At 41.4% G+C, this 27,075-nt stretch overlaps 1 protein-coding gene across 1 annotated transcript in view; it reads right to left on the bottom strand.

Annotated features, from left to right (window-relative positions):
• PSMD1 (proteasome 26S subunit, non-ATPase 1) overlaps nt 1-24,099 on the bottom strand; it is a 98,113-nt gene extending 74,014 nt beyond the window's left edge. The window contains exons 1-12 of the mRNA XM_004701672.3: nt 23,983-24,099; nt 19,342-19,385; nt 18,559-18,632; nt 17,732-17,901; nt 13,663-13,868; nt 12,165-12,308; nt 9,515-9,741; nt 7,549-7,609; nt 6,628-6,756; nt 4,099-4,187; nt 3,602-3,680; nt 2,573-2,746 (exon numbers count right to left, since the gene is read on the bottom strand). Coding sequence (XP_004701729.1) covers nt 2,573-2,746; nt 3,602-3,680; nt 4,099-4,187; nt 6,628-6,756; nt 7,549-7,609; nt 9,515-9,741; nt 12,165-12,308; nt 13,663-13,868; nt 17,732-17,901; nt 18,559-18,632; nt 19,342-19,385; nt 23,983-23,998 — 1,413 coding nt within the window. The 5' untranslated portion in view covers nt 23,999-24,099. The remainder of the gene's footprint in view (nt 1-2,572; nt 2,747-3,601; nt 3,681-4,098; nt 4,188-6,627; nt 6,757-7,548; nt 7,610-9,514; nt 9,742-12,164; nt 12,309-13,662; nt 13,869-17,731; nt 17,902-18,558; nt 18,633-19,341; nt 19,386-23,982) is intronic.
• Between the last annotated feature and the right edge of the window lie 2,976 nt (nt 24,100-27,075).

The following is a 27,075-nucleotide window of genomic DNA, read 5'->3' as shown; positions in this document are numbered from 1 at the left end:
AAGTGCACATGGCTATTTTAGAAAACAAATTCATTTAAACTACATTAGAGACTTAAAATGAAAATGTACCGTAAGGGGTTGGTATTTTAGAAGTATAAACTAGAGTTATACTGAAATTTAAGTCTAACTTAAATTTCTCCTAAAATGTGATTATAAACAAAGAGGACATGCATTGAACATGGGTTTCTAAACAAACATAATCTCTCTTTTTCAATCTGAATTCCAATCCTATGATAAACGGATGATTAAGGTGCTAGGTGAGGAGGAGGAAAGATTTCTGAAGTGTATATGCTTGATACAAATGTAAGCATATAATAAAAACAATTACAATAGCAGATAGTTTGCCCATTGGCTAGAGTGTTAGCGGAACTGTCATTTAAAACACTCACACTATGCCCCGCAAACTCAGATAGGTCGACTAGATGTTCAATCTCTGGAGTTTTCATCTTTAGTCACTGACAGCAGGGCCTTAAGCAACTGCTCCATGTGCTCCTGCTCGGTGGACCCCTAACAGATGCCTGAGCACTTGGTCTTGTGAGCAATGGTTCATCAGCTTTCCTTCAGTTATGAAATAAACTCCTTGTTTAAGTTAGTCACAGATTTTGTTTTTTTTTTAAATCATTTTATTGGGGTTCGTACAACTCATCACAATCCATACATACATCCATTGTGTCAAGCACATTTGTACATGTTTCCATCATCCTTCTCAAAACATTTGCTTTCTACTTGAGCCCTTGGTATCAGTTCCTCATTTCCCGCCCTCCTGCCACCATCCCCTCCCTCCCCTCATGAACCCTTGATAATTTATAAATTATTATTTTGTCATATCTTACACTGTCCAACGTCTCCTTTCACCCACTTTTCTGTAGTCCATCCCCCAGGGAGGAGGTTATATGGAGATCCTTATAATCAGTTCCCCCTTTCCACCTCACCCTCCCTTCACCCTCCTGGTATCGCCACTCCCACCACTGGTCCTGAAGGGATCATCTGTCTTGGATTTCCTGTGTTTACAGTTCCTATCTGTACCAGTGTACATGCTCTGGTTTAGCCGGATTTGTAAGATAGAATTGGGATCATGATAGTGGTGAGGAGGAAGCATTTAAGAACTAAAGGAAAGTTGTATGTTAACAACAACAAAAACCTATTTGATAATAAAAATTTTACCTGAGACTAGAGGATATGTTGTATGCGAAGATGTATGCAGATATATGTCAAATTTGTGGGCAGGGAGGGGTTTGCTATTGATATAGACCATCCTATTGGCGTTAATCTTTTCACTAAAGGAACACAAGTTTCTCTTGTTCACTTAATGATTTTCTTGATAGCCTAAGGATTCACTCTTAACTTAAAAGTGAAAATCTACAATTCTATTACAAGGCTTTTAAATGAAGAACCAACCAAAAACAAAATTCTGATTTCTCAAGTCATATGTAGGCTCTTTAGGCCTTAATCTGACAGGGTTGGACTAGGTGATCACAAAAGTCACTTACACTTGAGCATTCCAAGACTCTAAAGGAGCCCTGGAGATGCCGTGGCTAAAAGCCAGGATGCTAACCAGAAGGTGATCAATTTGAACTCTCCAGCCACTCTGCAAGAGAACCTTATTAAAAAGAACAGCATTTGAAGACATGAAGGCTTGTCTTAAAACAAGCAGCCATCTAAGTGAGTACCAACTAAGTCCACACAGAAGCCTTTGTGATCCATGCATGTGAAGCAATAAAAACCAAATCCAAAGGAGGGACTAGTATCGGAGCTTAAATTCTAAATACCTGATTTTCAGAAGGCTATGGATGGCTGTGGACCCCCAAATCCATTTGCAGGGTTCCCACATGAATTAAGCCTCCAGTGAAACCCCGCAGACCAGAGTCCAGGGATGCGAATAGTCTCACTATCAGAGCATTATAAAGGATAATTACGGATAATGTAGTTGTTAAAATGGAACACTTCATTTGATCTCCCTTTTGACCCATTTTAAAGTTGTTTCACAGCTTTTAGTATTTTCTGCTTTCTTTTCAATTGAGGTTTTTATTTTGTTAATTTTGCTTCCTGTTTTTGTTTTGTATTATTTTCTGTATTTGAAATCCAAGATAGGTAAATCTAGAGACAGTAACTGGATTGCTAATTACCTATGGGCTACAGGCATGACAGGAGAGGTTGTGGAGAAATGGGGAGCTAACAACAGTGAGGATGAGCACATGTTCTGAAATGGATTGTTGTGATGAACAATGAAACTGTATGACATGTGAACTGCGTGCCAATCAAACAAGAACCTCAGCAACACTATGGGCATTTCAACTCTGTCCTAAACGGGCAGTATGAGTCCAAATCTACTGGACAGCAACAAGGCCTGCTTTTTTTTTAATATCGGAAAATAACATATGTCTTAAAAATGTCTGGTACTATGTTTTCATAGGTTTTAAGAGACCAAAAAGCACATTTTTAGTTATAGAACAGTATTATTTTAAGTATTCCAAACCCTACAAAATTTCTACTTGCTATAATGATTGGGCAAGTAATGCTTTTCTGGACCTTTTAAGTAACAGAAATTGAGTTTTTTTCATGCCAAACTTACGTCATTGCTGGCATTCTTAAGCTGGTTAAGCAGATAGTCGATTATGTCACCGCCATGATTGGCATGGATGAGACCCAGTGCATAGAGGCCTCCACCTTCCTGATAGGCTGAGCCTGGAGAAGTGTCCTTCGGAAGGTATGTTGCCATGAGCTGTAATGCTTCCTTCTCATGACCCTGTGAATTTGAGCCACAACAAGTGTGTCAGTAAGACAGCTGAGGAAAAGAGAAACAATAATTCCTCCGATTTACTGTGCTCCAGAAGGCTCACTTCCTGAAAGAGGAGTACAAAGGTTACCCCCTCTCCTAGTTTATCAAACACACTACCACAGTCTTTAAGGGACCCCACCAGGCTATGATTAGAAAATATCACTAATGCTTCTGCTTCAATCTTTTTTCTTGTTTTATAACATTTTTCTAAATTCACCCTAGACTATGCAAAAAATGTATTTCAATTCATTCTTTTAAAAGTGGCCTAGAAAGTGTTCCTGGGAAAAGTTTTTATTAGAAACACAAAAAGGAAATGTATTTTATCTTTTGTCATAAGATGATTAACCTGATCTACCAAAATTTAATTGCCAATGAATTTTAATAAACCTTTATTATTTCTTGTAATTGAGCTTTATTTATTTTGTTGTTGTTGTGGCAATTACATAGTAAAAGATATGCCAATTCCATAGATTCTACGTATATAATTTAGGGACATTGATTACATTGACTTGTGCAACCATTCTCACCCTCTAAGGTTCCTATCTAATCTTCCAAGTTGCTACAATCAGTTTGTTCTTAAAAGAGCACAATGCTCAAGGTCAAGGCACATCTCTTTAGTAGTTAAGCTAAACTATTATTCAGTTTTAAGAGGGCTTCAGGGAACATTTTTGGGTTAGTTTAAAGATTACAGGGCAATCGTTTCTGGGGTTCATCCTCCATGGTTTTAACAAATGTGAAAATTCTGTTGTTTCCTTTAATATTCCGTAATCCCAGGAAAATTGTTTCTGTTACTGTCTATTCACATTGGTTAGTATATATTACCTTATGAATTACACCTAAACTGGCTGTAGCCGTAAATTTTGCCCAGTTAGTGGCTCTGGCCAACCATTCCAAGTTATCTCTGAAAGAAGAGAAACAGATGAAAAGGTTTTCACTTTCAGATCCTAAGCATTAAAATTTTACCTTGAACCATTTGAAATAATTTCACTTTATAGATTTAAGTTACTGGCGATTCTATTTTATATCCTGAATTATGCTTAATATTTAAAAGATTTTTAAAAAACATGATATAAAATTGTACTTTGAACTAAGGCAAAACCATATTAAAATGTCAGATCTTAATAAATTTCCTTCAAAAGTCTTCAATCAAGCCAACTAAATGTTTTTTTGTTTTTTTACTTTAAAAGAGTAGACACATGCAAAGAAAAACAACAAAAATACAATTTAAAATGCAGGACTCCCCACACCTATGTAACAAGTCTAGCACAATCTGTTTAAAATTATTTTAAACCAAAGTGGAAATCTCTAAGCATATTTACCTAAGAAACTGGTCACTGGTAGTCCCACAGTGCATAAAGGAGTTGGCAATAACAGTTGCAGTGTGACAGACTGAATTCCGTACTGCATCCTACAAATACAAATACAGATTCATATCACCGGTAAGTACCCACATCCATGAAAATGAACATGAACTTGCATGCGTGTGTGTGTGTGTGTGTGTGTGTGTGTGTGTGTGTGCGCACACACAAATTACAGGCCTTAATGTGTGGAGAAACATGAATAAAATGAACTAACATTTAAAATATAGATCTTAGATATTTCTTTATACAGATAAAATATTTACAAAAAGCAGCAAGTTAACTAGCTCTGTTTGTAGTCCTAACTTGAGGTCAACAGGAGCTGGTGCTAGGGGTCTGTTCTGTGGGGTCTTAATAAGTTGAATTCTGCTCTTCACTTCTCATAAGCCTCCTTCCCAAAGCATCTAAGGTAACGTGAGGGCAATGCTATACCTCTTCTAACATGGAACCTCTACAGCCAGAGTAATTTTACCTTTAATGAAGTTATTTTATAAAGATAAGGATCCCCCCAAAAGGGCAAATGTGAAAATTAGTGTTTATGTCTTTTTCCCATTTATAAACATTTCATTAAAAATCACAAGGAAGAAGCACACCAGCCTGAGTGACCACGAGGTGTCGAAGGGATCAGGTATCAGGCATCAAAGAACAAAAAATCATATCATTGTAAATGACGGGGAGTGCACAGTGGAGACCCAAAGCCCATCTGTAGGCACCAGGACACCCCCAAGGGGAGGAGAAGAGCCAGTCAGGATGCAGGGTACTAGTTCTTAAATGCTTCCTCCCCACCACTATCATGATCCCAATTCTACCTTACAAATCCAGCTAAACCAGAGCATGTACACTGGTACAGATAGGAACTGGAAACACAGGGAATCCAGGGCAGATGATCCCTTCAGGACCAGTGGTATGAGTGGTGATACGGGGAGGGTGGAGGGAGGTGGAGTGGAAAGGAGGAACTGACTACAAGGATCTACATATAACCTCCTCCCTGGGGGACGGACAACAGAAGAGTGGGTGAAGGGAGACGTTGGACAGTGTAAGATATGACAAAATAATAATCTATAAATTATCAAGGGTTCATGAGGGAGTGGGGAGTGGGGAGGGAGGGTGAAAAATGAGGAGCTGATATCAGGGGCTCAAGTAGAAAGCAAATGTTTTGAGAATGATGATGGCAACAAATGTACAAATGTGCTTGACACAATGGATGGATGTTTGGATTGTGATAAGAGTTGTACGCGCCAACCCAGAGCCCCCAATGAAATGATAAACAAAACAAATCTCAAGCAGCATTATTACACATGTAGTCTCAGGCACATCAAGATTAATAGGTATGAAACAGTTTATAATGACAAAGGGCTATATTCTATTTTGGTGAGTAGTGACTAGGTTCATCACCCTGAGACCTGAAGAGCTAGAAGGTGCCCAGCCAACATGACCAACAGCTCTGAAAAAGATCAGATTAGGGGGACCTGGATAGAGTGGGAGAAAATGCATAACGAAACTTAAAACCATAAAAGTACAGGTTTACTGGTTAGCTAGAGACTGGGGGAACCTCTGAGACTATGGACCTTGGCCAGTCAACCTTCGGTTCTGGGTCTAGACTCACTCTCATGTTAGGAAAGCAACCATTTATGATAAAAAAAAGGCAGCATTTATTCAAGGACCAAGCACCAAGAGTTGGAAAGGTAGGGGAAGAGAAACAGGAAACAGAGGAAGTGAGGTAATTAATGGCACCCTGAAGGGACTGCAAATGGATGAGTTGAAATAAAATGTATGTATGAATCGTTGAAAGTGAAATTGTCTGCTCTGTAATCTTTTACCTAATTTACACTCAAAATTTCTTTTACATAGCTTCTATAACAGCTGTTTAGTATTGGATTATTATAGCTACACAAGGTTATTATTCTATTATAGTTAATAGAATATTAAATATTTTTAAAAGAACAGAAGATAAAGAAAATATTAAGTAAATAAGAGAAGCTTTTCAGTATTATATATACTTAATATTAAAATATTTGAGCCACACATTATGCTTAAATATTGTTATTAACAATTATTAAGATTATCTCAACCTTAAACTAACAAGGGTTTCACTAAAGTTTCCAATTCATAGGGAAAAATAGACACACAACCTATACTATTATGACTGCACCTCACTTGTTACATAATTTGTACACAAATATGCACACACGCAATTTTAAAAGACAAATGGTAAAAATAATGCACTACATGTCCCAATAAAATACTAACATGAAAACAGGTATTCAGACTTGGAGTCTTGCGACAAACAAGTTCACTTCAAACAATAATAACACACACACCAAAAAACAAAGAGGTGTTCGATGCTAATTCCCCTTATTTTAACAAGTTTAAGAATTTCACCATTATTTCCTTAATGAGCAATCAATATAACAGTATTCAACAAGAAGTAAATAATTATACATTGGAAATATAAAAATAAGGGAATTCCATTATAGACAAATTTCCTACCTTTGTATTTTTTAGAATCATGAGGTCTGTATTATTGTTTCGTATTAAAAACTGCAGATGTAACTCAATAGCCATTTCACCACTTAAAATTTTAATCATTTTCAAAGTTTGGTCCTTAGGCTCTGGGCTCTGGCAAAGCAAACAAGCAAAAAAGGAACTAAAATTTAAATATTACTGAGAACCTCCTACTTCAAAATTAAGCCATCTTTATTTCAATAGCCCTAAACCAGGGAAATTCACACAGGTGATACTAAGGTACAGTTTACAAAGGGAACTCAAATTTTAATAACAGAACTTAATAGTAGGTTTAACATCAGGGCCCTAAAAATCTTCATGTGTCATTTGAGATACGAACAATTTCTTTCTTTCTTAGAGGTCGCTGAGCTAAGACAGATGCCAGGGATCACTGTGACTGTTGGGTGCTGCTGGTTGGTTCCAGCCCATCAGTATCCCACGCACAACAGAATGAGGCACTGCCTGGGCCTGCCCATCTTCTCACTGCAGCCAGTTTCAATCTATCTTGTTGAAAGAATGCAATTCATTTCCAACGACCTTCAAATGTAACAACCCTTTTCACACATTTGCATACATCATGAATATTAAAGACAACTAATTTGTCACATAAATAATTTTTTTTTTCATAAGTCACAAATTTTTATCATGCGGTGACAGGTAATTTAGAGTTCGTTTTTCAGTAAGGATCTGATGATTTGATTTCTTCTACATTAGGTGTGGGCTTTTTGTTTTATCAATTGCTAAAGGTTTACTTTGCACAAGATAGAACTCTTTCTATAAAACGACTATGGTACCACTTTTAACATAACCTTTCATAAAGGCAGGCATGTGTTGCTTTATACAAATCCCACCACGCTGTGAGCACACACATGAAACGACAGGCTCCAACTCGAGAAGCACACTCACCGCTTCTGGTGTCTTCCCTGCAAGCGCACTGCCCGTCTTTCCTTCTGTTTCCATCGACTCACTGAAATGACGAGAACCAAGTCACGAATCTGACAGAGGCTTTTCTGAGTAAAATGTTCAAGTGATCCAACTGACACCACAGATCTGAACCATGTCCAAAATAAATATTTAGCAAGGCGAAAGTTTAGTTACTTCATTATTAAAAAACAGAAAGATCCTAGGAAGACATACTCTACACACACACACACACACACACACACACACACACACACACAATCCTCATCAAAGTAAGCAACAGCAAAATTCATGGATAACAAGCCAAGTGACACACATCCCAAACACTCCAATCCGAAGAGGAAATTTCAGAAGGGGGTAAACTTAGAAAGACCCAAGTTCAAGAAAACTAAGTCCCACGTACAATATTATTATAAGAAAAAGAAAATTTCAAAATGAGTTAAAGTACTATACAATGACATAGGATATAAAAGAATGTCACATACCAAAATAAGAAAAACTCAAAAGTAAGTAAAATTTATGGGAAAATAAGAAATTAACGAGGAAAAAAAAAATCAGAAATGAAGATAACTCAGAAGCGAAAGCACAAGCTGTATACCTACAGAAAAACAGAATCTATGAAGGAAGGCGACTTTAAAAATCATAAACAAAAAAGGAAATGTGTCCCCCTAAGATCGAGGGCAAGGTAAAGATGTACACACATCACTTCTAGTCAGTATCATATTGGGAATCCTAGCCAATACAGTAAAAAAGGTATAAAAATTAGGGAAGAAATACAATTCACAGGTAACATGATTTCTAGTTAGAAAATACTAAATACTGTATATACACAAGTGTAAGCCGACCCAAATATCAGCCAAGGCACCTAATTTTACCACAAAAATTGCATTTTAAAATGTGCTGAAAAACTTGGCTTAGCCACGGGTATATATGGTAATCTACCCAAAAAAAATCAATATATCTATGATTTAGCAGTTACAGAATTCAACGTTAATACATAAAAATCAACTGCATCTCTCTCTATAGCAACAGTTTGAAATTGAAAATCTTAACTACTACTTTCAGCAGCATTAAAACATGAACCACTAAAAAAAAAAACAAAAAAACATGAACCACTTAGAAATATATTTAAGGAAAGTTGTGCAAAGTGTCTGCATAAAAATATGTAAAGTACAACTGAAAGCATTACAGAAAATCAAAGTAAAAATAGAAATAGACCAAGTTTATTGGCATGCTCAACCGTGTTAGAATTTCATTGAAGAGATATAATACAATCTCAAAATCCCCATAGATTTTGGAATTGCGAAAGACCTATACTAGAACAATACTGTAAGTTTCACATTACCTGCCTTGAAAGCATAGCACTAAAGATAGTGTGGTATTAGTGAGTGTGTGCATATAGAAAATAGAACCATGGAAAAGAATGGAGAAGCCACCAAAATATAAACATAGTAAACGGCCTTTTTTCCCAAAGAACTATTGAATTGTATGATAGGTGAAATATATGCTGATAAGTTTTAAAAAACTAACCCCCACCCCAAATAAATATAGTGCATCACAGATACAAACATTCAAAATAATAAGAGTGCAAAGAGATGAGAATGTTTTACTTTCCAAATAGTTTACCTCGATATGTCCAACCAAATAGGTAAAGGCTAACCCACCAGTCCCACTCCAGATTTTTAGTTGACTTGACTAGAGAGCACATGTGCTGTGAGGGAGGGTTTTCCCTTACAAACAACTTGCTATCCTTCCAAAAGGATCCATTTCTTTGCTTTGTCCTTACTGTACCCGATACACTGCAAAACAGGACAGCCTACGGAGATTTATTTACGCTACGAAAGCTGAAGGTTTAAATAAATTATTCTGAGATTGCTCTATGAATCTTGCATCTATCCCAAGGGAATAGTAAGACTGTTGGGTAATTTCCGATACAGATAAAATACTATACCTGTCTTTCTCTGATCCCGGAACAGTACCAGTATTGGTGGATCCAGGCACAGACGCAATAGGTGTGCCAACAGTGCGAAGATTCTGGATTACAGATGATAAAAACTGCTGGCTAGCACTTTCATACAAATCAAAACAAATCTGATAAGCCATCAGGAGGTTGTCTTCCTTTACCAGTTTCTCTAAGATATCACTTACAGCCTGAGGATCATCTAAGAAAATTAAGCACTGAAATGAACACAAAAAAACAATTACACAATAAATGAAAACTGTTGATAAGGTACTCAAGGGATTAAAAAAAAACCAAAAACAATCAACAATACAAGGAACTCTAAAATACAAGCACAAGCAAATGGGGTCAACTAGGACCTACTTCTGATCCTGGTACTAGGCAAAGTTTTCCTTAAAATGGCAATTGCCTTTCCTAACCAAATTGATACAAATGATAGAGCCTCAGTTCCTAAGATTTTATCTGGTAAGTAGCAGTATTCCATTTGTTTGTTGAGTAATCATGATTTCTTTCAGTGTTATCCATAATTTATATCTAAGTGCTCCTAAAAATGCATTTCTAACGTATCCTAAAAACAACAAAGGTAATAATTTCAAGATGCTCTCTTAAAAAAATAAATTTTCATATTGTGGGAATCATACATTCAGTCAACATCCATCGTACTGTACTAGCATTAAAAGGTTCATGTTTAAAGCATTTTTCCTAGTATTCTTAGGGTATGCTACATTTTAATAAAGCTATCCGGGAAAGTTAGGCATTTGTTTTTAATAACCATTTAAAAATTTCTTTTTCTCTTAGTAGGAATTAAATTTTAAAATAAACAAATTGAGACCATATATGGTAAAGCAGGAACAGGACATCGGCCAATGACTATGGCACAAACAAGACACAGGAAGACTTACAACACAGAGAGATATTAAAGGGAAGGACATAAAGAATTGCCACTGCTTGCCTCCAGGTAACAACCCTGCAGCTGGAGGAAAGGAGCAGGAAAAATGTTTTCAATGTGCACTCCTTGGTACTTTTTGAATCATGTGACTAAGAACTTTTAAGATACAAAAATGGTCATTTTAAAATGACACAGAATGAAGAGATCCAATTGCTAGAAGAGATATATTGCCTCTGGGGAGTAAAGCTGAAATGTAAACAGGAAGGAAGAGGGCAGCAAGGCACTCACTATTTTTTTATATAAGACTTTCATATTTCAGTATCACTTGATGGCTGTATTCTATTGACTCAATGTTAAAAACATGTATTTTTTAAAATGAGGTCACAAAATTGTTAGCCAACAACTTAGAAATGAACAAACATCTAGATGTCTACATAGAATAAAACACAGAGTAATATAAATATGGGTACATTTCTTCTTTCAGCTTTTGCAGTTTCAAATTTGTTTTGAAATATATGTCTAAATATTTTAAAAGGATAAAGGATAGTAACACATACTACAGTGAAAAACAGTGCATGATAAGATGTTATACTATAAGCAGGCGATGAAAGCCCTATAAATCGTCAGAGAGACCAGTTGCTGCAGCAAGACATTGTAATCGGTGAAGGGGCAGGGCAGTGGTAAGAGGAAGGCCTTGACAAGAGGGGCTGACGAGTGGCTGCAACTATGAGCTCAAACATAACAATTGTGAGGATGGTGCAGGACCGGACAGTGCTTCAGGACAGTGTTTCAATGTTAAGTCAGGTCCCTATGGCACAATTCAATGGCACTAAATAACAGTTGTAGGCAAAATACAATCATTATGAAGCAATCCTTAAAACTTAGAAATATGTACACTTCAACTTAATAAACTGAAATAGAGCAATTAAAAAGAATGATGTACTTATTAAGACTATAAATCATCTTTGGGAAAAGTTCAGTGAAAGACTTAATTTTCCAGTCTACCTGAAATGTAGTTCATGTGCAAGAAAATTCATACACCAAAAGAGATAATGAAACATACCCAAATGTTTTTGTTTTCTTTGGGGAAAGAACTAATGGTGATTTTTACACTTCAAATGAGTTTTAAAATGAAACATAAACAACATTATAGTTGGGTTTTGTGTTTTGTTTTGATCCCTCTACCTTCTTTTTATAACTTTCCCATTTCCTTATATGGCTTCAAATATTTTTCAAGATTAAAAATAAAGTAACTGCACACAGAAAAATTCATTACAACAAAGTAGCTTTTCTGAGATTCAGGGATGATGTAACAATTATGCACCACTAGAGAAGACAGGTGTAATGGCTATAGAGTAGATAGTGTAGTGTGGGGTGACTGTTAGCTTCTGTCACGTTGGTCTTCAACTCATGGCAATTCTATGTTCAGCAGAATAAAATGCTATCCAGTCTTATGCCATCCCCATGATCACAAGTAGACTAGAATACTGTAATCTACAGCGTTTTGATTGGCTGACTTTCAGAAGCGGGCTGTCAGGCCTTTCATAGGGGTCTGTTTTATTCTGGAAGCTCCACTGAGACCTTTTCAGCATCATGGCAGTACATGAGCCATGAGAGATGGGTGGGTGGTGTCTGCACATACGGTCTACTGCCTGCAAATGGAAGTAGGCCTGTCTCCTGCATGGAAGCAGGAATTCCACCAGTGAGCCACCACTGCCCTCTAGTGTAGATTAGTGGAAATAGTTCCCTTACCTGACAGACATTGATGAAATCAGGTTTCTCCAAATTCATATAAATCTTAACTAGAACTCTTAGAACTTTATTCCGAAACTGTTTATTTTGCATTAGAGACATGCAGAGCTTGAGGCTATATGCCAACATTCCAGGGACATCGTTCTGAAAGATATTTAAAGATTTAAAAATATATTATCATCTGGTTAGTCAAGCCTTATGTTTACACTTCAAAAGGTCCATATGCCAAGCAGCTATGTTTTATAATAGTTTCTATGAAGTGTCATTCTGTCTCTTGCTACTGGATTCTCATAACTTAGTGGCCAGACTCATCATTTTTACTCAAAAAATATTTGTGGAAGGAATAAAGGCAAATTATTTTAATCCTTTTCTTATGAAGACAAAGGCCCCCAAATTAAGTGAGAATAGAATAAGAGCCATTTGATGATACTAGGTCATGCATTAATTTACTCTAAATAGATTTTACTAGTATTAGCATCGTCTTAGACTCTAAAGAAGCCCTGATGGCATAATGGTTACATAGTGGGTTGCTAACTGCAAGGTCAGCAGTTTGAAACCACCCCAAGAAAGATAGGGCTTTCTACTCCCGGAAGGTTACTTTTGAAAACTTGCAGTGGCAGTTCTTTCTACACAGCCTTATAGGGTCACTGAGTCAACATCAACTTGATTGGGGAGGAGGGGAGTTTTTTTGGGTTTTTTTGGCTCTGGGGACACAAAATGTCAGTCCTGATGGAGTTTATAATCTGCCATGAAGAACAGATTTAAACCACCTAGTGATACACAGTAACTGCTAAGTGTGGACATTATGAAAAAGTAGCAGGCTCCAGGTACAACAGGACCTGCTTGCTGCAGTCGGGAGAGGAGGGTAATAGTGGCAGCGACTGATGGCAGGCTCTGTAAATGAGTGTCAACTGACCGGAGCTCTGCATCATGAACAAGAATTAAGCAGGAAAGAAATAATATTTTTGACAAAAATACCCCAAAGAAGTGGAGCCGTGTGCATTGAGGAATCCAGAGGAAGGCATGGTTAGGGCGCAGACAGCTTGCTTGTCGAGAGGACGAATGGCGAGGCAGGTGGAATGGGTTGGCACTTTGGTTGGTGACTAACAATTGTCATAATTTTTGCAGCCTGCCCCCACCCCCAATCAGAAATCTAGTTTGTAGGCTTAGTTGTACATTTAGTTATCAAGTCTTCTTAAAGAGGATAGGCTAACACAGCATTCCAATACAGACCCTCAAAATATCAAAGAAATGTAAGCCAGAAGCAGGTATCTATGAACGTTTGGCAAATGAGTACTGTATATACTCATGTATACACCGAGTTTTTCAGCACATTTGAAATGCAGTTTCTGTGGTAAAATGAGGTGCCTCGGCTGATATTCAGGTCGGCTTATACTTGAGTACATACAGTATGTTATTTTTATGCTAGATTTTCTCTTCACTATCGATGAGATTCTTCAGTTGTAATCATTAGCTCTTCAAATTTACATCTACCTACCGACTCCAATATGGTCTTCTCAAAGACATCCAGCCGCCGGGTCTCCAGAGCTATGCCGATGGCCTGCTTGTACTTGTGGTCATCAAGACACCGCTGGAACATTTTGTTCACTATGCCTTCCAGCCTCTGGTCGATAGGTTTTCTCTCTCCTTCAGGCAAGTCTGCATTTTCCACACACTGTTTGGTGTAGTGATCGATGCATTTTGCTATCGTGTAAAGAAAATAACTCTGATCACTTTGTAAATTGGACTACTATGAGAAAGGGTAATGCCTACCACTTATAATCAAATATATTTATGGGATGATTATAAAGTAATAAACCAATATAAGACACTACAATTTATATATTCAAATAAATATTGTGTCCTCCTTAAATGTACTAGAAAGCTATATACTAATTAATAATTCTAATGATGTCAATATATTATTCAGAACATTGTCTTGTTACTTTATTTTGACCAAAACTATTTACCTCGAGTAAGCTGTTGTATTAACAGTCAGCTACAAATAACTATTGGTTATTTTACTTTAAATGACAAAGTTTTCGATCATTGTGGTTCTTGGAAAAGACCTACTGCAGCAATTATGACAGGGTGATACATAGTACACTTCTTGCCAACTGAAGCAATTTCCTCCTTACAGAGTTAGGGATGGTGTTAAAATCATCTTTGTAGCACAACAGTGTAAGAACCTGAAATGTGCTGCAGGTTCTAAGGGTTATTCTAGACACTTTCCAGCATTTGCAGCAAATCAAACACAATACTCATGTTCTTACAATGAGGTGAGTGGGACCGATCCCCCCTGGAAACACAGGCAATGGTGCATGTGCACAACGTGGCGCTCACGTTTCACGAGTTGGGGAGGTGGAGTGGCAGGGTGAGGATGAACCTCGGTTGACATTAGTAAGGTACTATTCCCCCTCAGGTATATAATCTAAAGAGCAGAAGAGTGCCACACCTATTGGAAGGAACTAAAGTTTGTTTTCAATGCACACTATTTAGCAATCACAACTGAATCGTTCTAGAAACAATCCAAGAGGGGGATCTCTCAGTTGCATCCTAAAGCATAAGGAAGCTAAAGAGCTGTGCAGCAGGAATGACATACAGGCAGGTTTTGCCTTACTGTGCTTTGCGTAACTCCAACCTTCCCCCCTTCAATAGAGTAATTTAAAATTTATTTTACATAAATAAATTATTTAAGGTTATGGCAACTCTACGTCTGCTAACACCATTTGTCCACCAATATGTGCTCATCCTGTATCTGTGTCATTCTGGAACTGAACCCATAGCATCCTGGAGTCTGCCTGTGCACGCGAGTTATCCTGTCTATAGCTCACTAGCTAGACTCACTCCCTTCCAAAGAGAGGAAAGAAAACTAGAGTCAAGATTATTTCATTAGAAACAATCGCTCCAGTAAGTAGAAATAATTTGAACTTCCATAAAGAACTGCTAAACACATGCAAAATTTATTTCCATTAGATATTGTTAAATGTGTGCCTACCACATATACACTAAATAGTCTATATTCCACCGTGAGTCAGAACTGACTAGCTGGCACCTAACAACAACAGGTCTATACTGGGAGGAAGCAGAGAATTCCAATCAATTAGAATATACCATATTCAGGGGCCAGCCAGGTAGAATCACACAGGTCTAGGGACGGTTAATGAAAACGAAGTAGTAGTCACAGAACAGTCAGACCTTAAATACTTCTGCTTGTACGAAATCTACAAAATACCCACTGTAGTTAAGAAACAAGGGGGAGGGGAGAGGAGATAGGGGGAACTGATATCATGGAGTTCAAGAAGGAAGCAAATGTTTTGAAACTGATTTTATAGCAATTTTTTAATAGTGCTTGATGTGATTGAACTATGGAATGGTATGATGTCTGGATTAGCTCCTAATACAATTATTTGTTTAAAAAAAAAGAAGAAGAAAAAGAAATAACACCTCTACTAGAGAGGAATCTCAGAATTAGGACATAGGGGACAGTTCCCTGAGATTCATGGCCTCTATCACCAGGGTTAAACCCTAACTACGAGGTCTTTTCACAGCTGGGAAAGGCCTCACACTAGCCATGATTTCCTAGATACGGTGCTTATGACATCACTAAGTCTTCTCCAAATTCCAGTCTGCATACCCCTCACAGACGTCTTCGGCATTTTAAAAACCCGTCCTAGCAGTTCCTACAAAGTTCAAAGAACAAGGTAAGCCCTACTTGCACAAACAAAAGCAGACAAAGCTAGTCCAGTGACGGGCAACCTCCTTCCACCAGTGGAGGCAGACAGTCTGGAACTAGCTACCTTAGGGGACGCTATGGAACAGCCCTCCTGTTAAACACATACTGATTCGTAAGACGGTAGGGCTGCAAAAACACTTTCAACATTCATCACAAAAAGCCATCAAATACACACACCAAAATAAGCTACTAAGTAACAGGAATGAGAAAAGGGTATTTTATTCTTTACTTCTAAGTTAATATGGAGCAAGTGCTCTGATATCAAATGATACGCTTTATCCTTAAAAATCTTCTGTTCTTCCCATTGGCTGCAAAGATGAAAACCCCTACAGCAGTAAAGAGAGTTGCAACTCACCTGGTGAAGTACATGATGTCTGGATTAGGTTCTAATAAAATGGCTTATATATATGAAAAATAAATTTAAAAAGAAAAAGTGAAGTTTGCAATGTTTTCTTACTATATGGCAAAACTTTTAGAATGTGAATTCGAATTCCTAATTTGAACTTAAGGACCTTTGAAATCTCTAGTGTTTCTGGATTTCTGAAACAGAAGAGTAACTTTCTCCTTTCCTGGCTAGAATTTCCTTTCAAATCAGGAATGCAGAAGATCTACAGGTAAACTCTTGACAGAGAATGTGTATTTTGAACCCCGGAATTATGACCCAAAACTTGATTGCTAGAAATAATATATCTAGAGACATGTCTGAAGAGTGTGTAGTCCCTTCTTCCATCTATAAGAGGAATTTTCAAACTTTTTAAAAGCTATGAAATCTTCTAACAATATCACATATAGTAGAGCTACTCTGATTGAAATACAGGGCAGAGGATCCAGAGCTTGACCATCGACACCTCCTCTCTTTGAATGCTTTTCCAAACATGGGCATGTATTTAAAAACAAAAAGAGTGGGGGGGGATTTAAAAAATTCACTGCCCTAGAATCCATAGACTCATAGAAACCCTATAGGACAGGGTAGAACTGCCTCCTGTGGGTTTCCAAGACTCTAACTCTTTATGGACGTAGAAAGCACCGTCTTTCACCCAAGGAGTGGCCAGTGGTTTCCACCTGCTGATCTTGGGTTAGCAGCACAACTCGTAACCACTGTACTGCCAAGGTCTCTAAAATAAGAAAAAGACGCGAAAGCAAGGGCTACGAAAAGCTGTATGGGTGTGAAAAAATTCTGGTCCTTCTTTTAAATTGCCATTTGCCTTTCTCATCTCAGAGCCTAAAGTTTTCTTATTTGAAAACAGTTAATTCCTTCCTCCTCGGGTAGCTGTGGAATAAACCAAGTACACTGCCACCTTTCGTGTTACTGTCCATGATAATCTGACTAAATTTCACCATAGTAGTATAGTCATTAACTATAGCAAAGTAGAATTCTAACGGCAGATACAGTGAAAGAACAATGATGAGAAAGTACCATTTTCTAAATGAATTTTAAAACATGAAGTAATCTTAGTCCTGAGTGTGTCGAAACAATATGCGTTAGAGCATAATAATGGTCAAGATAGCTGCATGTGTTCTGTTGGTGAGCTTCTCCACCGATCACGAGTTACTCCTGTTCACTGTGACAAACACTGCAGCTGTCCTCATGGAACATGCACACACAGAATGTAGAGCGGACAGAGGACACTAACTGGTAAGTCATTTGAACAAAAATACAGTGGTTGGTGGACAGATCTAAAACTAGCCTACATGACAGTATTGCAAAGAGTATGAACTTCAATTAAAATAAAAGTTGGCAACATCAGAAAGTAGTGGGAAGGGGGAGCTATATGCACTAGAGTAAGAAAGAGCCAACGAGATAAAACATTACCAAAAGGAAGATAATTACCTATAATTGTCTCCACGTATTCAGAGTTATCATTGACATTGAAGAGATCACCTGCTCCGAGAGCGTAATTCAGAGACTCTTCAAAAGCCCCCAGGTGATAAAATACTTTTGATGCCACTAAGGCTGCAAATTGCCGACTCCGGAAGCCTTCATCTTCATACAAAACTTCTCTGCAAGAAATTAGGACGGTATAGGCCTAGTTTAAATGGTTTTCTTTCAGACTCCCAATACTACGTATTCAAGTAACAATTTAGTACAGTGGTTCTCAACCCGTGGGTCGCGACCCCTTCACAGGGGTCACCTAAGACAATTGGAAAACACATATTTCTGATGGTTTTAGGAACTGAGACACCGCTCCTCTATCGTCTCCAGGCGGGTCTGCCCACATGCAGCTACGCCCATCTACGAGAACCCAGCGTGAAGACTTACCCATGCTACACCATGCTTCAAGACAAAATTTCATTTGTTATCAGAAATAAATATTTCAAAATATATAATTACATGTTGTTTTTGTGACTAATCACTATGCTTTAATTATGTTCAATTTGTAACAATGAAAATACAACCTGTCTATCAGATATTTACATTACGATTAATAATAGTAAGTAGCAAAATTACAGTTAAGAAGCAGCAATGAAAATAATTTTATGGTTGGGAGGGTCACCACAACATAAGGAACTGTATTAAAGGGTCATGGCATTAGGAAGGTTGAGAACTATTGATTTAGTAGCAGAAAATGTCTAAATGAATTAATAAGCTACAAGACTCAGATCACAGGTAATTAAAGGTGATCTACCTTATTCCAATTTACAAAAATAATTACTTACATTTTGTCTACAGACTCAGAAATTTCTGCCCAGAAGTCATTGACAACGGCATTCAATTTGTGTAGTGCAAATTCCTGTACAAAAATAAAACCAAAATTCAGTTTTGAACAGACTTTTCACAACGTTTACTTAAAAAAAAAGTGGGGCGGAGTGGTGGTGGATGTTTCCAATCAATCAAATACTTGCCAGAGCTTTTAATCTATGACAAATATAAAAACACCAACTGATCAATATATTTTTTTTACCATTTTCTTTCTGTTTTCGATCATAAAATATCAACTCAACCTTCAGGTCATTCCTTATCAAAATGAATATTTCCTCCTGAAATATTGGGGGCTTCTAACAGTTCGTAGGAAAATGGAACTAAAAGATAATGGAATTTTCCACACACCTTTTGAAGCTCCCTCCAGTACAAGAGCAACATATACAAGGCTGCTAGCTTAGATTTAAATCAATTGAGTTGCTTGACACACAATTCAAATTTCAAGGAAAGTTAATTGTAACACATAAGAAACTGTATTTTGCACTTTCTGTTGGCAAACTGGAGGTTATTCAAGTGCTACAGTTGAGGCTGACTTGCATTAACCTGGTTCAGTCTGTGGAAAACCAACTGATAATGCCAAGACACCTCTTCTGATGCTACTGTTCAAGAAAGGGGGCTAGGGGAGAGGAAAGGCGGGGAGCAAGATTCTATTACGGGACGGGAGATACTCAGCGACCACTAAATTCAAAGAGATCAGAGTATTCATACAACATACAGTGATTTTTCCCTCCAGTACATACCTTAAGCTGTGGTTCTTCTTCATCCAGAAGAGAGATAATTCCAGCTGTAAGACCAAAGGTGAATCATGATTATGGTATTTATGCTCATTTAGACGGCAATTAGTGCTTGTTCAAAAGTATATGGCGGTACAAATAATAACTTAGGAACAAACAAGAACTTCACTACAGCAATGACTGTTTCTCTTTAAAGCTGTGAAGATTCACATTTCAGAGTTTAAGAATTAACTGTATTATCAAATCCCCAACTCCACTCTCAGATTACTACCTACTTTTCAAAAGTACCTCGTCTTTAAAGTGTGGTCTCTGAGACAGTAGCACCAATATTAACTGGCAACTTAACTTAAAACGTAACTTCTTGGCTCCCCCACAGCCCTACAGCAGGGGCAGTGACTTATAACGTGGCGCTTCTAGTCAGTCTCTAACCTGGAGTTAGAAACAAGCTTTTGCTGTGCGGGTCTGGGTAAAAAGGCAGGCGAAGACAGTGATAGGATTCACCTGTGAGTACTGTTAACAGGATTCACTTGATTGTCATCCTGCTGGGTGTAGACTGAGAAGCAGGAGGGGGACTCTCACTCCTAGCAAGAGGCAGGGAGGAGCAGCAGCAAAAGCAGAGTCCCAGCATGAGACAGAGTGGTAGACTTCTCAGGTCAGACAGAGTGGTAGACTTCTCAGGTCAGACAGAGTGGTAGACTTCTCAGGTCTTCGAGAGCAAGTGAGCTGAATGCTGCGGGTGGGGGGGCCGCAGGCCTCTCTGGGCCCTTACTGGAGTGAACTGGCTGGCCCATAGTAGGGGAGCTAAGTGGTTTCAGGCTGTGAAGGTTGGGCGCGTAATTCGGGGAGCTGGGCTAGTGAACCATGGGGCTTGAGCTAAACACTGTAGGGTTGAGGCTTACAGCAGAGTGGCGGGCCCTTTGAGCATTTATTAGTAGCCCAGAACTTTGTGGTATGTCTTGACGATTAACTGTATTGTGAGCATTTCTCAAAGCACTGCAACTTGTTAACTTCTTTATTATTTTTTTTAATAGTCAAATGGTCAATTTTTAAAAGTAAACTGCAGTAGTGAAGGGTGTAGACAAGGAGGTCGACCTGTAAAGGACTGAGCAATCGTAGTGATATTTCATTACCTTCGAGCCAGCCCTTAAAAAAATCCTTTAATCAGATATTGCCTGAGTGCTGTGCGGCTATTGCACACTTTTCTAGCCACCAGCTTGGATAATCCATGAATTCGATAATAATGAATTATCCAAGCCAGTGGCTAGAAAAGTGTGTATTGAGAGACAGTCCTACTAAATAGAAACTTTGGGCTGAGAGTTAGCACCGTGTGCTATCACACAGCTTCCTCGTGATCCTAACAATCTACAGTCTGAGGACCACTGGTCTGATTCACTGACTCAAAGAGATCAAAATGAGAAAACGTGCCACAATTTTAGAACAATATTGATCACATTCAGTCATCAGTAAGACAAAAGATGCTGTCATAATAAAGCAGGAGAAAAACTTGGGAATTTACTTCCAAAGTGTGGCAACTTTTCGAAAACCCCACTAATCCCAAATGTCCAATCCAGAACAGATCAAAGGATGATGGGGTCCAGGCAAGGTTTTATTCAGCTGTGCAATGGGTTGCCATGATTGGGATGCCATGCATCTCACAACAATGTGAACACCACCAGGGTTCCAAGAAGCCTAGCACAGTCTTACTTCTTCTGATTAAATTACTCAAACAGTGTAAAACTCTTATTCTAGCCTCTAGGTCAGCGGTTCTCAACCAGGGGGCCAAATGACCCTTTCACCCCGTCCTCCGATTCCTAACAGTAGCAAAATGACAGTGATGAAGTAGCAATGAAAATAATTTTATGATTGGGGGTGGTCACCACAACATGAGTAACTGTATTAATGGGTGGCAGCATCAGGAAGGTTGAGAACCACTGCTCTATTCAAAGACATGTTAAGAAATGGAATGCTTAGAAACAGCCCAGCTTGTGGACAGCAGAACATGGCTAAATGTATGGCCAAATTTCTTTAGAAGAAAAGTACATGTTGATTTCTCATTCACCACTGTGGTCTCCTTAGGTGCCACTGAAATGTGTTAGGTCCAACAGTTTGGACTCCCAGCGACCCTATGCACAACAGAAGTAAACACTGTTTCTTGCTCACAATGGTTTCTATGCCTGAGCCCATTGTTTCAGCCACTGTGACAATCCACTGTGATCTTAGTACTCAATAATGAAACTGCCTAATCTACCCTAGAACTACAACACTGCCTCTAAGCCCCTGGGGGTCAGATGGTAGGCCAACCTGAAAACCAAAGGACAGGAAACAAATTACCAAAGGTTTAGATGGGAAGCTGGTAATACAGTAAACTTAACAAATGACAGTAATAAATACACACTACACTACTACCACAGCCCCTCCATGTTCCAAGAATGGTTAAAAACAAGTTTCCTGCTCAACATTTCTCTCAAGGAGATACACAGTAATTGGGCAAGTAAACAAGGCAATTTGCAGGCTTGAGATGGTGGGGAGTTGGAGAACAAGAGGCAGCAGGTTTTAATAGGATGGCCAGGAGAGACTAATATCTGAGGAGTGACTTAAGACTGGAAAAGTGTGGTAAACATGACGAAGAATCTAGAAAGAGGAAACAGAATGTACAAATGGGCCTGTGGCCGAAGAGAAAAGATGGTTTCAAGAAAGAGAAGCCCACTTGATTAGGGTGTGGTGAACAAAGAAGAAAGTGGCAGGTATTCATTCCATCATGGAGCTTTTTTCCATTATATTTAGATTTTACTCTAAATATAATGGAAAAAATAAGACAATTTGATTACGTACTTTTAAAAAGAACACTCTGGGTACAACAAAAAGAATGGAGTGTATGGAGGTAAGGGGGATAAAACTCATCTGTCTTGGTTATTAACCTAGACAAGAGATGAGGGCGGTTTGGGCTAACCTAACAGATGGGTCAAGGCTAGATCTGAAGTAGAGTGAGGTCTACATTTACAGGTGGCAAGAAACTTGGTGCTTACTTTATCTTTGGAGGTGCCTTGGTGGCACAGTGGTTGGGCTGCCAACTGCAAGGCCAGGATTTCAAAACCACCAGCCACTCTGGGAAAGAGACAAGGTTTTCTATTCCCACAGGGACAGCTCTACCCTGTCCTGAAGAGTGGCTATGAGTCAGCATCAACTCAATGGCGGTGTTTGGTGTTTTATCTTTAGAGCTTGGACTGGAAATGCTCTTTCTTACACTGTCTTATGGAGACCAGAGATGGTTCTACCACTTCTCTGAAAGGCTGATGGTTCAAATCCACCTAGTCACCTTAGAAGGCAAGGCTGGTGACCTGCTTCCAAAAATGCCACAGCCGGAAATCACAGCTGGGAGTCGCCACGGGTCAGAATCTACTTGAAGACAACAAGCAGGTGTCCTCGGGGTGCAGGGGTTCAGCACGAAGTTGCTAACCCAGAGGCAGGAGGCTCAAACCCACCAGGGGCTCCGAGGGAGAAAGACGCGGCTGCCTGCTTCCACAAAGATGACTGCTTTGAGCACTCTATGGATGACAGGGTCACTAAGAGTCAGAATGAACTCAACAGCAAAGGGTTACCAACACTCAAAACGCAAACTCCTTGCCATCAAGTGGATTTCGACTCATACGGACCCCGGGGCACAGGGTAGAATTGCCCCTGTAGGTTTCCGGGGCTGTGATTCTACAGGAGTAGAAAGCCCCTTCTTTCTCCCTCAACGCCAGTGCCTTCAGAGCACTTCATCCTTGCAGACAGACGTCTCACCCCACGTCCGAGGTGTCCAGCCTTCAATATCTTTGGACAGCATGACGCTGTCTCGGAGAATCTCCAGCCAGGTCTCATAAAGAGGTGGGGGGCTTGGGCCCCTTCCCATCGGGTGATCCCTCTGATCACCAATGGTGTACAATGAGGTACTTGGGAGGGAGGCGCGGGGCAAAACAAGGCGTTGAGGGGGTGTGGAAGCTCGGACCACCTGTCGGATGGCGATCGCAAGGCCGGAGGTTCGAAACCAGCAGCCGCTCAGCGGGAGAAAGAGGGGGCTATCTTCTCTTCTATTAAGAGTAACGAGCTCGGAAACCCGAGGTCCGGTCGCTGAGAATCAATTGGAACACTTGGTGTGAAATGCCACCTCCGGGGTGCTGTCTTTGCTGCCCCACCGGCCTCCCAAGTCCCCTGTGTGCTTTCCCTGAACCCCTCGCAGTGGACCTCCGACAAGGCCGACCCCAATTCACCCCAGCAGCACTCGGCGCTGTGCCTTCGGCTGCCCGCCCAGGGGTCCATCTGGGCCCCGACCACCGGGGGCCGAGGGCCAGAGTTAGAGGAGGGCGGGGAGCCCCTCTCGGGGGCGGGACGCGTCCGGGTCCCGGGCGGGGGTGTGGCTGGGGAGGCACCCCAAGGCGGTGGACGCCGCGCGATGGACCCCCCCGAGCTGGAAGAAACCGCGGGGCCCTCTGTGAGAAACAGCCAGAGCCCCAGACCTCAGCCCCGGGTGGGCTTTGGGCAACGAGGGGCCGCGCAGACCGGCGCTCCGCTGGGAGGTGCCCAGTCACCGGCCCTGACTCAGCTAAAAGCCGGCGCGGCGGCGCCCGCGGCTCTTCCCTCCCGCCGCCGGCTCCTGCCCGTGCTCACCGGCTGAGGTGATCATGGCTGCGCCTCGCACTCGCTCGCCGTCCCGGCAGCGCTGTGGATCTGTCAGCTCAGAACCAGTTCGCTTCGCCGCGTTAGCTCGCTCCCGGGTGAGCTGCCCAGTCAGTCGCCTTCTCAGGCCGCCGGCTTGCGTTTCCCCAGGACCCCGCCCGCCGCGGGCCTGCCCGCCGCGCTGCCTGACGCCTATTTGACCCTCGTCTAGTTCTTCCGCGCCGCCGCCGCTGCCCTGGCCCTCGAGGAAAGGTGAACCGAGAGCGCTAGCGTCTTCTTCACTTCCTCCCGTGGCCAGAGTCTGCGCGATCAGGACGTTTGTCCGTATTGGGATAAGGCATTGGAGTAGCCACCCCTGAAGAGAAGACGCCCCCCACCGTCACCTCTCGTTGCCGAGAGAAAAGGTATCGGGGGGAAGTGCGAGTGGTGTGCGCAGCGCCACCTGCTGCTTAGGCGGTCCCGGTATGCCCTCCGCCCCACTGCTGAGCCAGACCCTGGAAGGGAGCAAAGAGAATATTCTTAGAAAAGGCTTTTACCAACACTTTTAGCCAAGTTCGTTTTCGAAATTAATTCTCCCAACACCGGGGTGTTGCATAAAGTTGAACAATGACGATTTTTAATGTACTTTTTGAATAGTTAGTAGGTCATGGTTCTGGCAGGTCTGTTGTAGCCTCTTCAGAGAAGTGAGTGGCCTCTGAATGGAATCACGTTAGCTGTTAGGTACCCACAGTTCGGACTCACAGTGATAGAGTGTACAACAGACACGTCACCACCCAGCCCTGCGCCATCCTCCCAACTGCTGCTACTACGCAATCACAGGGCCCCGATAAAGAGAGGTTTGTCACCAAGGAGAAGGTCCTTTGGCAGCGGAAAAGAAAGCAGGGTCAGAATGGTACCCCAAATGCAACTACAACTTATAGAGGCGCTTTTCTGAAGTCTTACACAGAACAAAGGCACATCACCTGGATGAAGGGGACATCTGCAAGAGACCGTGAAGGCATCCAAGGGTTTACAGCCTACAGCCACCTAAACACGGTGTCACAAAAGCGTGATACATCACAATTGCAGGTGGTACCACAGCAGCAGGAATGGGTTCAGGATTGGGAATACGTAATTTTCTAAGCTAGAAAAGCCTGCAAGTGGCTCAGAGCATGCTGGTCAAAACAGTTAGGATCTGATTCGTGAGCAAGCCAACCCTAGTACCTAAATTCCATAAACACCCAGACAAATCCCAAAGGGTTAAACTGGTTAGTAGAACAATCCACTTTCCAATACACACTGAGGGCACCTCTGGAGGCTGAATCTCTATACAAACAGATTCACTGCCATTTGGTTCCCAGACTGATTGGAGCACCTGGGGGTTTTGAGGTGCTTATTCCCCACCATGAAGAACTAACAAAAACAAAAACAAAAACAAACAGGCTTTCCCTGTAAACTAGTCATTTGCAAACTGGGTGCTTTGAATTTAAGCCCTAAGGTCGTTTTGGAATGGACCAAGAGGCCAAGAACCAAGGAATGTAGCGTAGATGCTGGCCCGGTGAAGGAGACGGTTTCCTCCCCGGGGCGCTAGCAACACCGCATTGCTTTGAAGGCACGGCTGACTCTCTGCGTCCTTCTCAGACCTACAGCGAGAGCAGTGCGGCCCGGTGTGTGCAGGCCGTTCCGCTGGGAGTTCAGGGGTGAACCTGACACCCACAGATCCGAAGTGTTCGCAAACAGACAGCTGGCTAGCTTGCTTGCCAACCTCCTTGCCCTTCAGGAAACGCCCGTCGGCGGCGGGCTGCGTGTCCGACCTGGATGTCATTGCCCCAAAGTCGCTGGAGCTCCACGAACTGGGGAGTGGATAGGGTGGGGGCGGGCTGGCTTCTTTCCTCTGGGTCCCTGCCCGAAGCCCCGCCCCCGTGAGGCCCCGCCCCGCCCCCACCGCGCCTCCCGCCTCCTTGCGACGTCCCTTAGCGGTAACCCAGGGCTACCGGGAGCCCAGGTGGTAAGGTGGTGGTGCGCTGCTGGGCTGTGATTACCGGGTCAGCAGTTCAGAACTGTGAAAAGATGGGCCCTGCTACTCCCACAAATTGGACCGTTTTCTGGTTGTGGTCGCCCTTATCTCCCTCCAAACTCACTCACTGCCATCGCGGCCATTCTGACTCACAGCGACCCCATCGAACAGGTTAGAACTGCCCCTGTGGGTTTCGAGACTCGCCCTTTATGGGAGTAGAAAGCCTCGTCTTTCTCCCTTGGAGCCGCGGGTGGCTTCCAGCTGCCGACGACAATGCCACCAGGGCCCCTCTGTCCAAAATCCGGAGTGCCACGAAGTGCCAAAGCCCAAGGAGATCCAGATGCCCAGCGCCGACAACATCGGCCTGGCCCCGGGTTCTGCATCGTGCGCACAGGCAACCCCGAGGTGGTGCAAATGGCCGGTGCTCCGAGGGTTGGAAATTGGAGTGCACAGCGGAAGACAGGCCTGGCGATCGTTTGCCATAAGACTCCTTTTGCCGTTGACTCCATTCCTACTCACGGTGGCCCTGTTTTTGAGGCTGTGAACCTGGCTCTCTCGCATTGTGGCTGGTGGATTCCAGCCTCTGGCCTTTTGACTGGCAGCCAATCACTTTAACCACTATCACCAGGGCATCTTAGATTAAAACAAACCCCCCCAAAAAAACCCCACTGCCATTAAGTCAGCTCCAACTCATAGCGACCCTACAGGGGACCTTACCGATTCCCCTAAGGTTCGGAAGCTGTGAAGCTGTAGTGGAGCAGAACCCCACATCTTTTCACGAAGAGCAGCTAGTGACTTGGATCCAAACTCCAAGCTCACTGCCATTGAGTGGGTGCAGACTCATAGCGACCCTATAGGACTGGGTAGAACTGCCCCCCTGTGGGTTTCCGGGACTGTAACTCTTTGGAGAGTAGAAATCCCTGTCTCCCCAGGAGCGGCTATTGGTTTCCAATTGCTGGTCTGGCAGTTAGCCCAGCTCGTCACTACCACACCACTAGGGCTCCTTGACCTGTGGATTCTGCAAATTGAGAATTCCATAGGGTGCAGTTCTCTCTCTCAAACACACGAGGTCGCCAGAGACAGAAAGG

The sequence above is a fragment of the Echinops telfairi genome, unplaced genomic scaffold (assembly GCF_000313985.2).
Source record: "Echinops telfairi isolate 266 unplaced genomic scaffold, ASM31398v2 ScPeMD7_3;HRSCAF=10, whole genome shotgun sequence".
In the NCBI taxonomy this organism is placed as follows: domain Eukaryota; kingdom Metazoa; phylum Chordata; class Mammalia; order Afrosoricida; family Tenrecidae; genus Echinops; species Echinops telfairi.
Note: the sequence above shows the minus strand (reverse complement) of the source record. Positions and strands in the feature narration are given on the sequence as shown.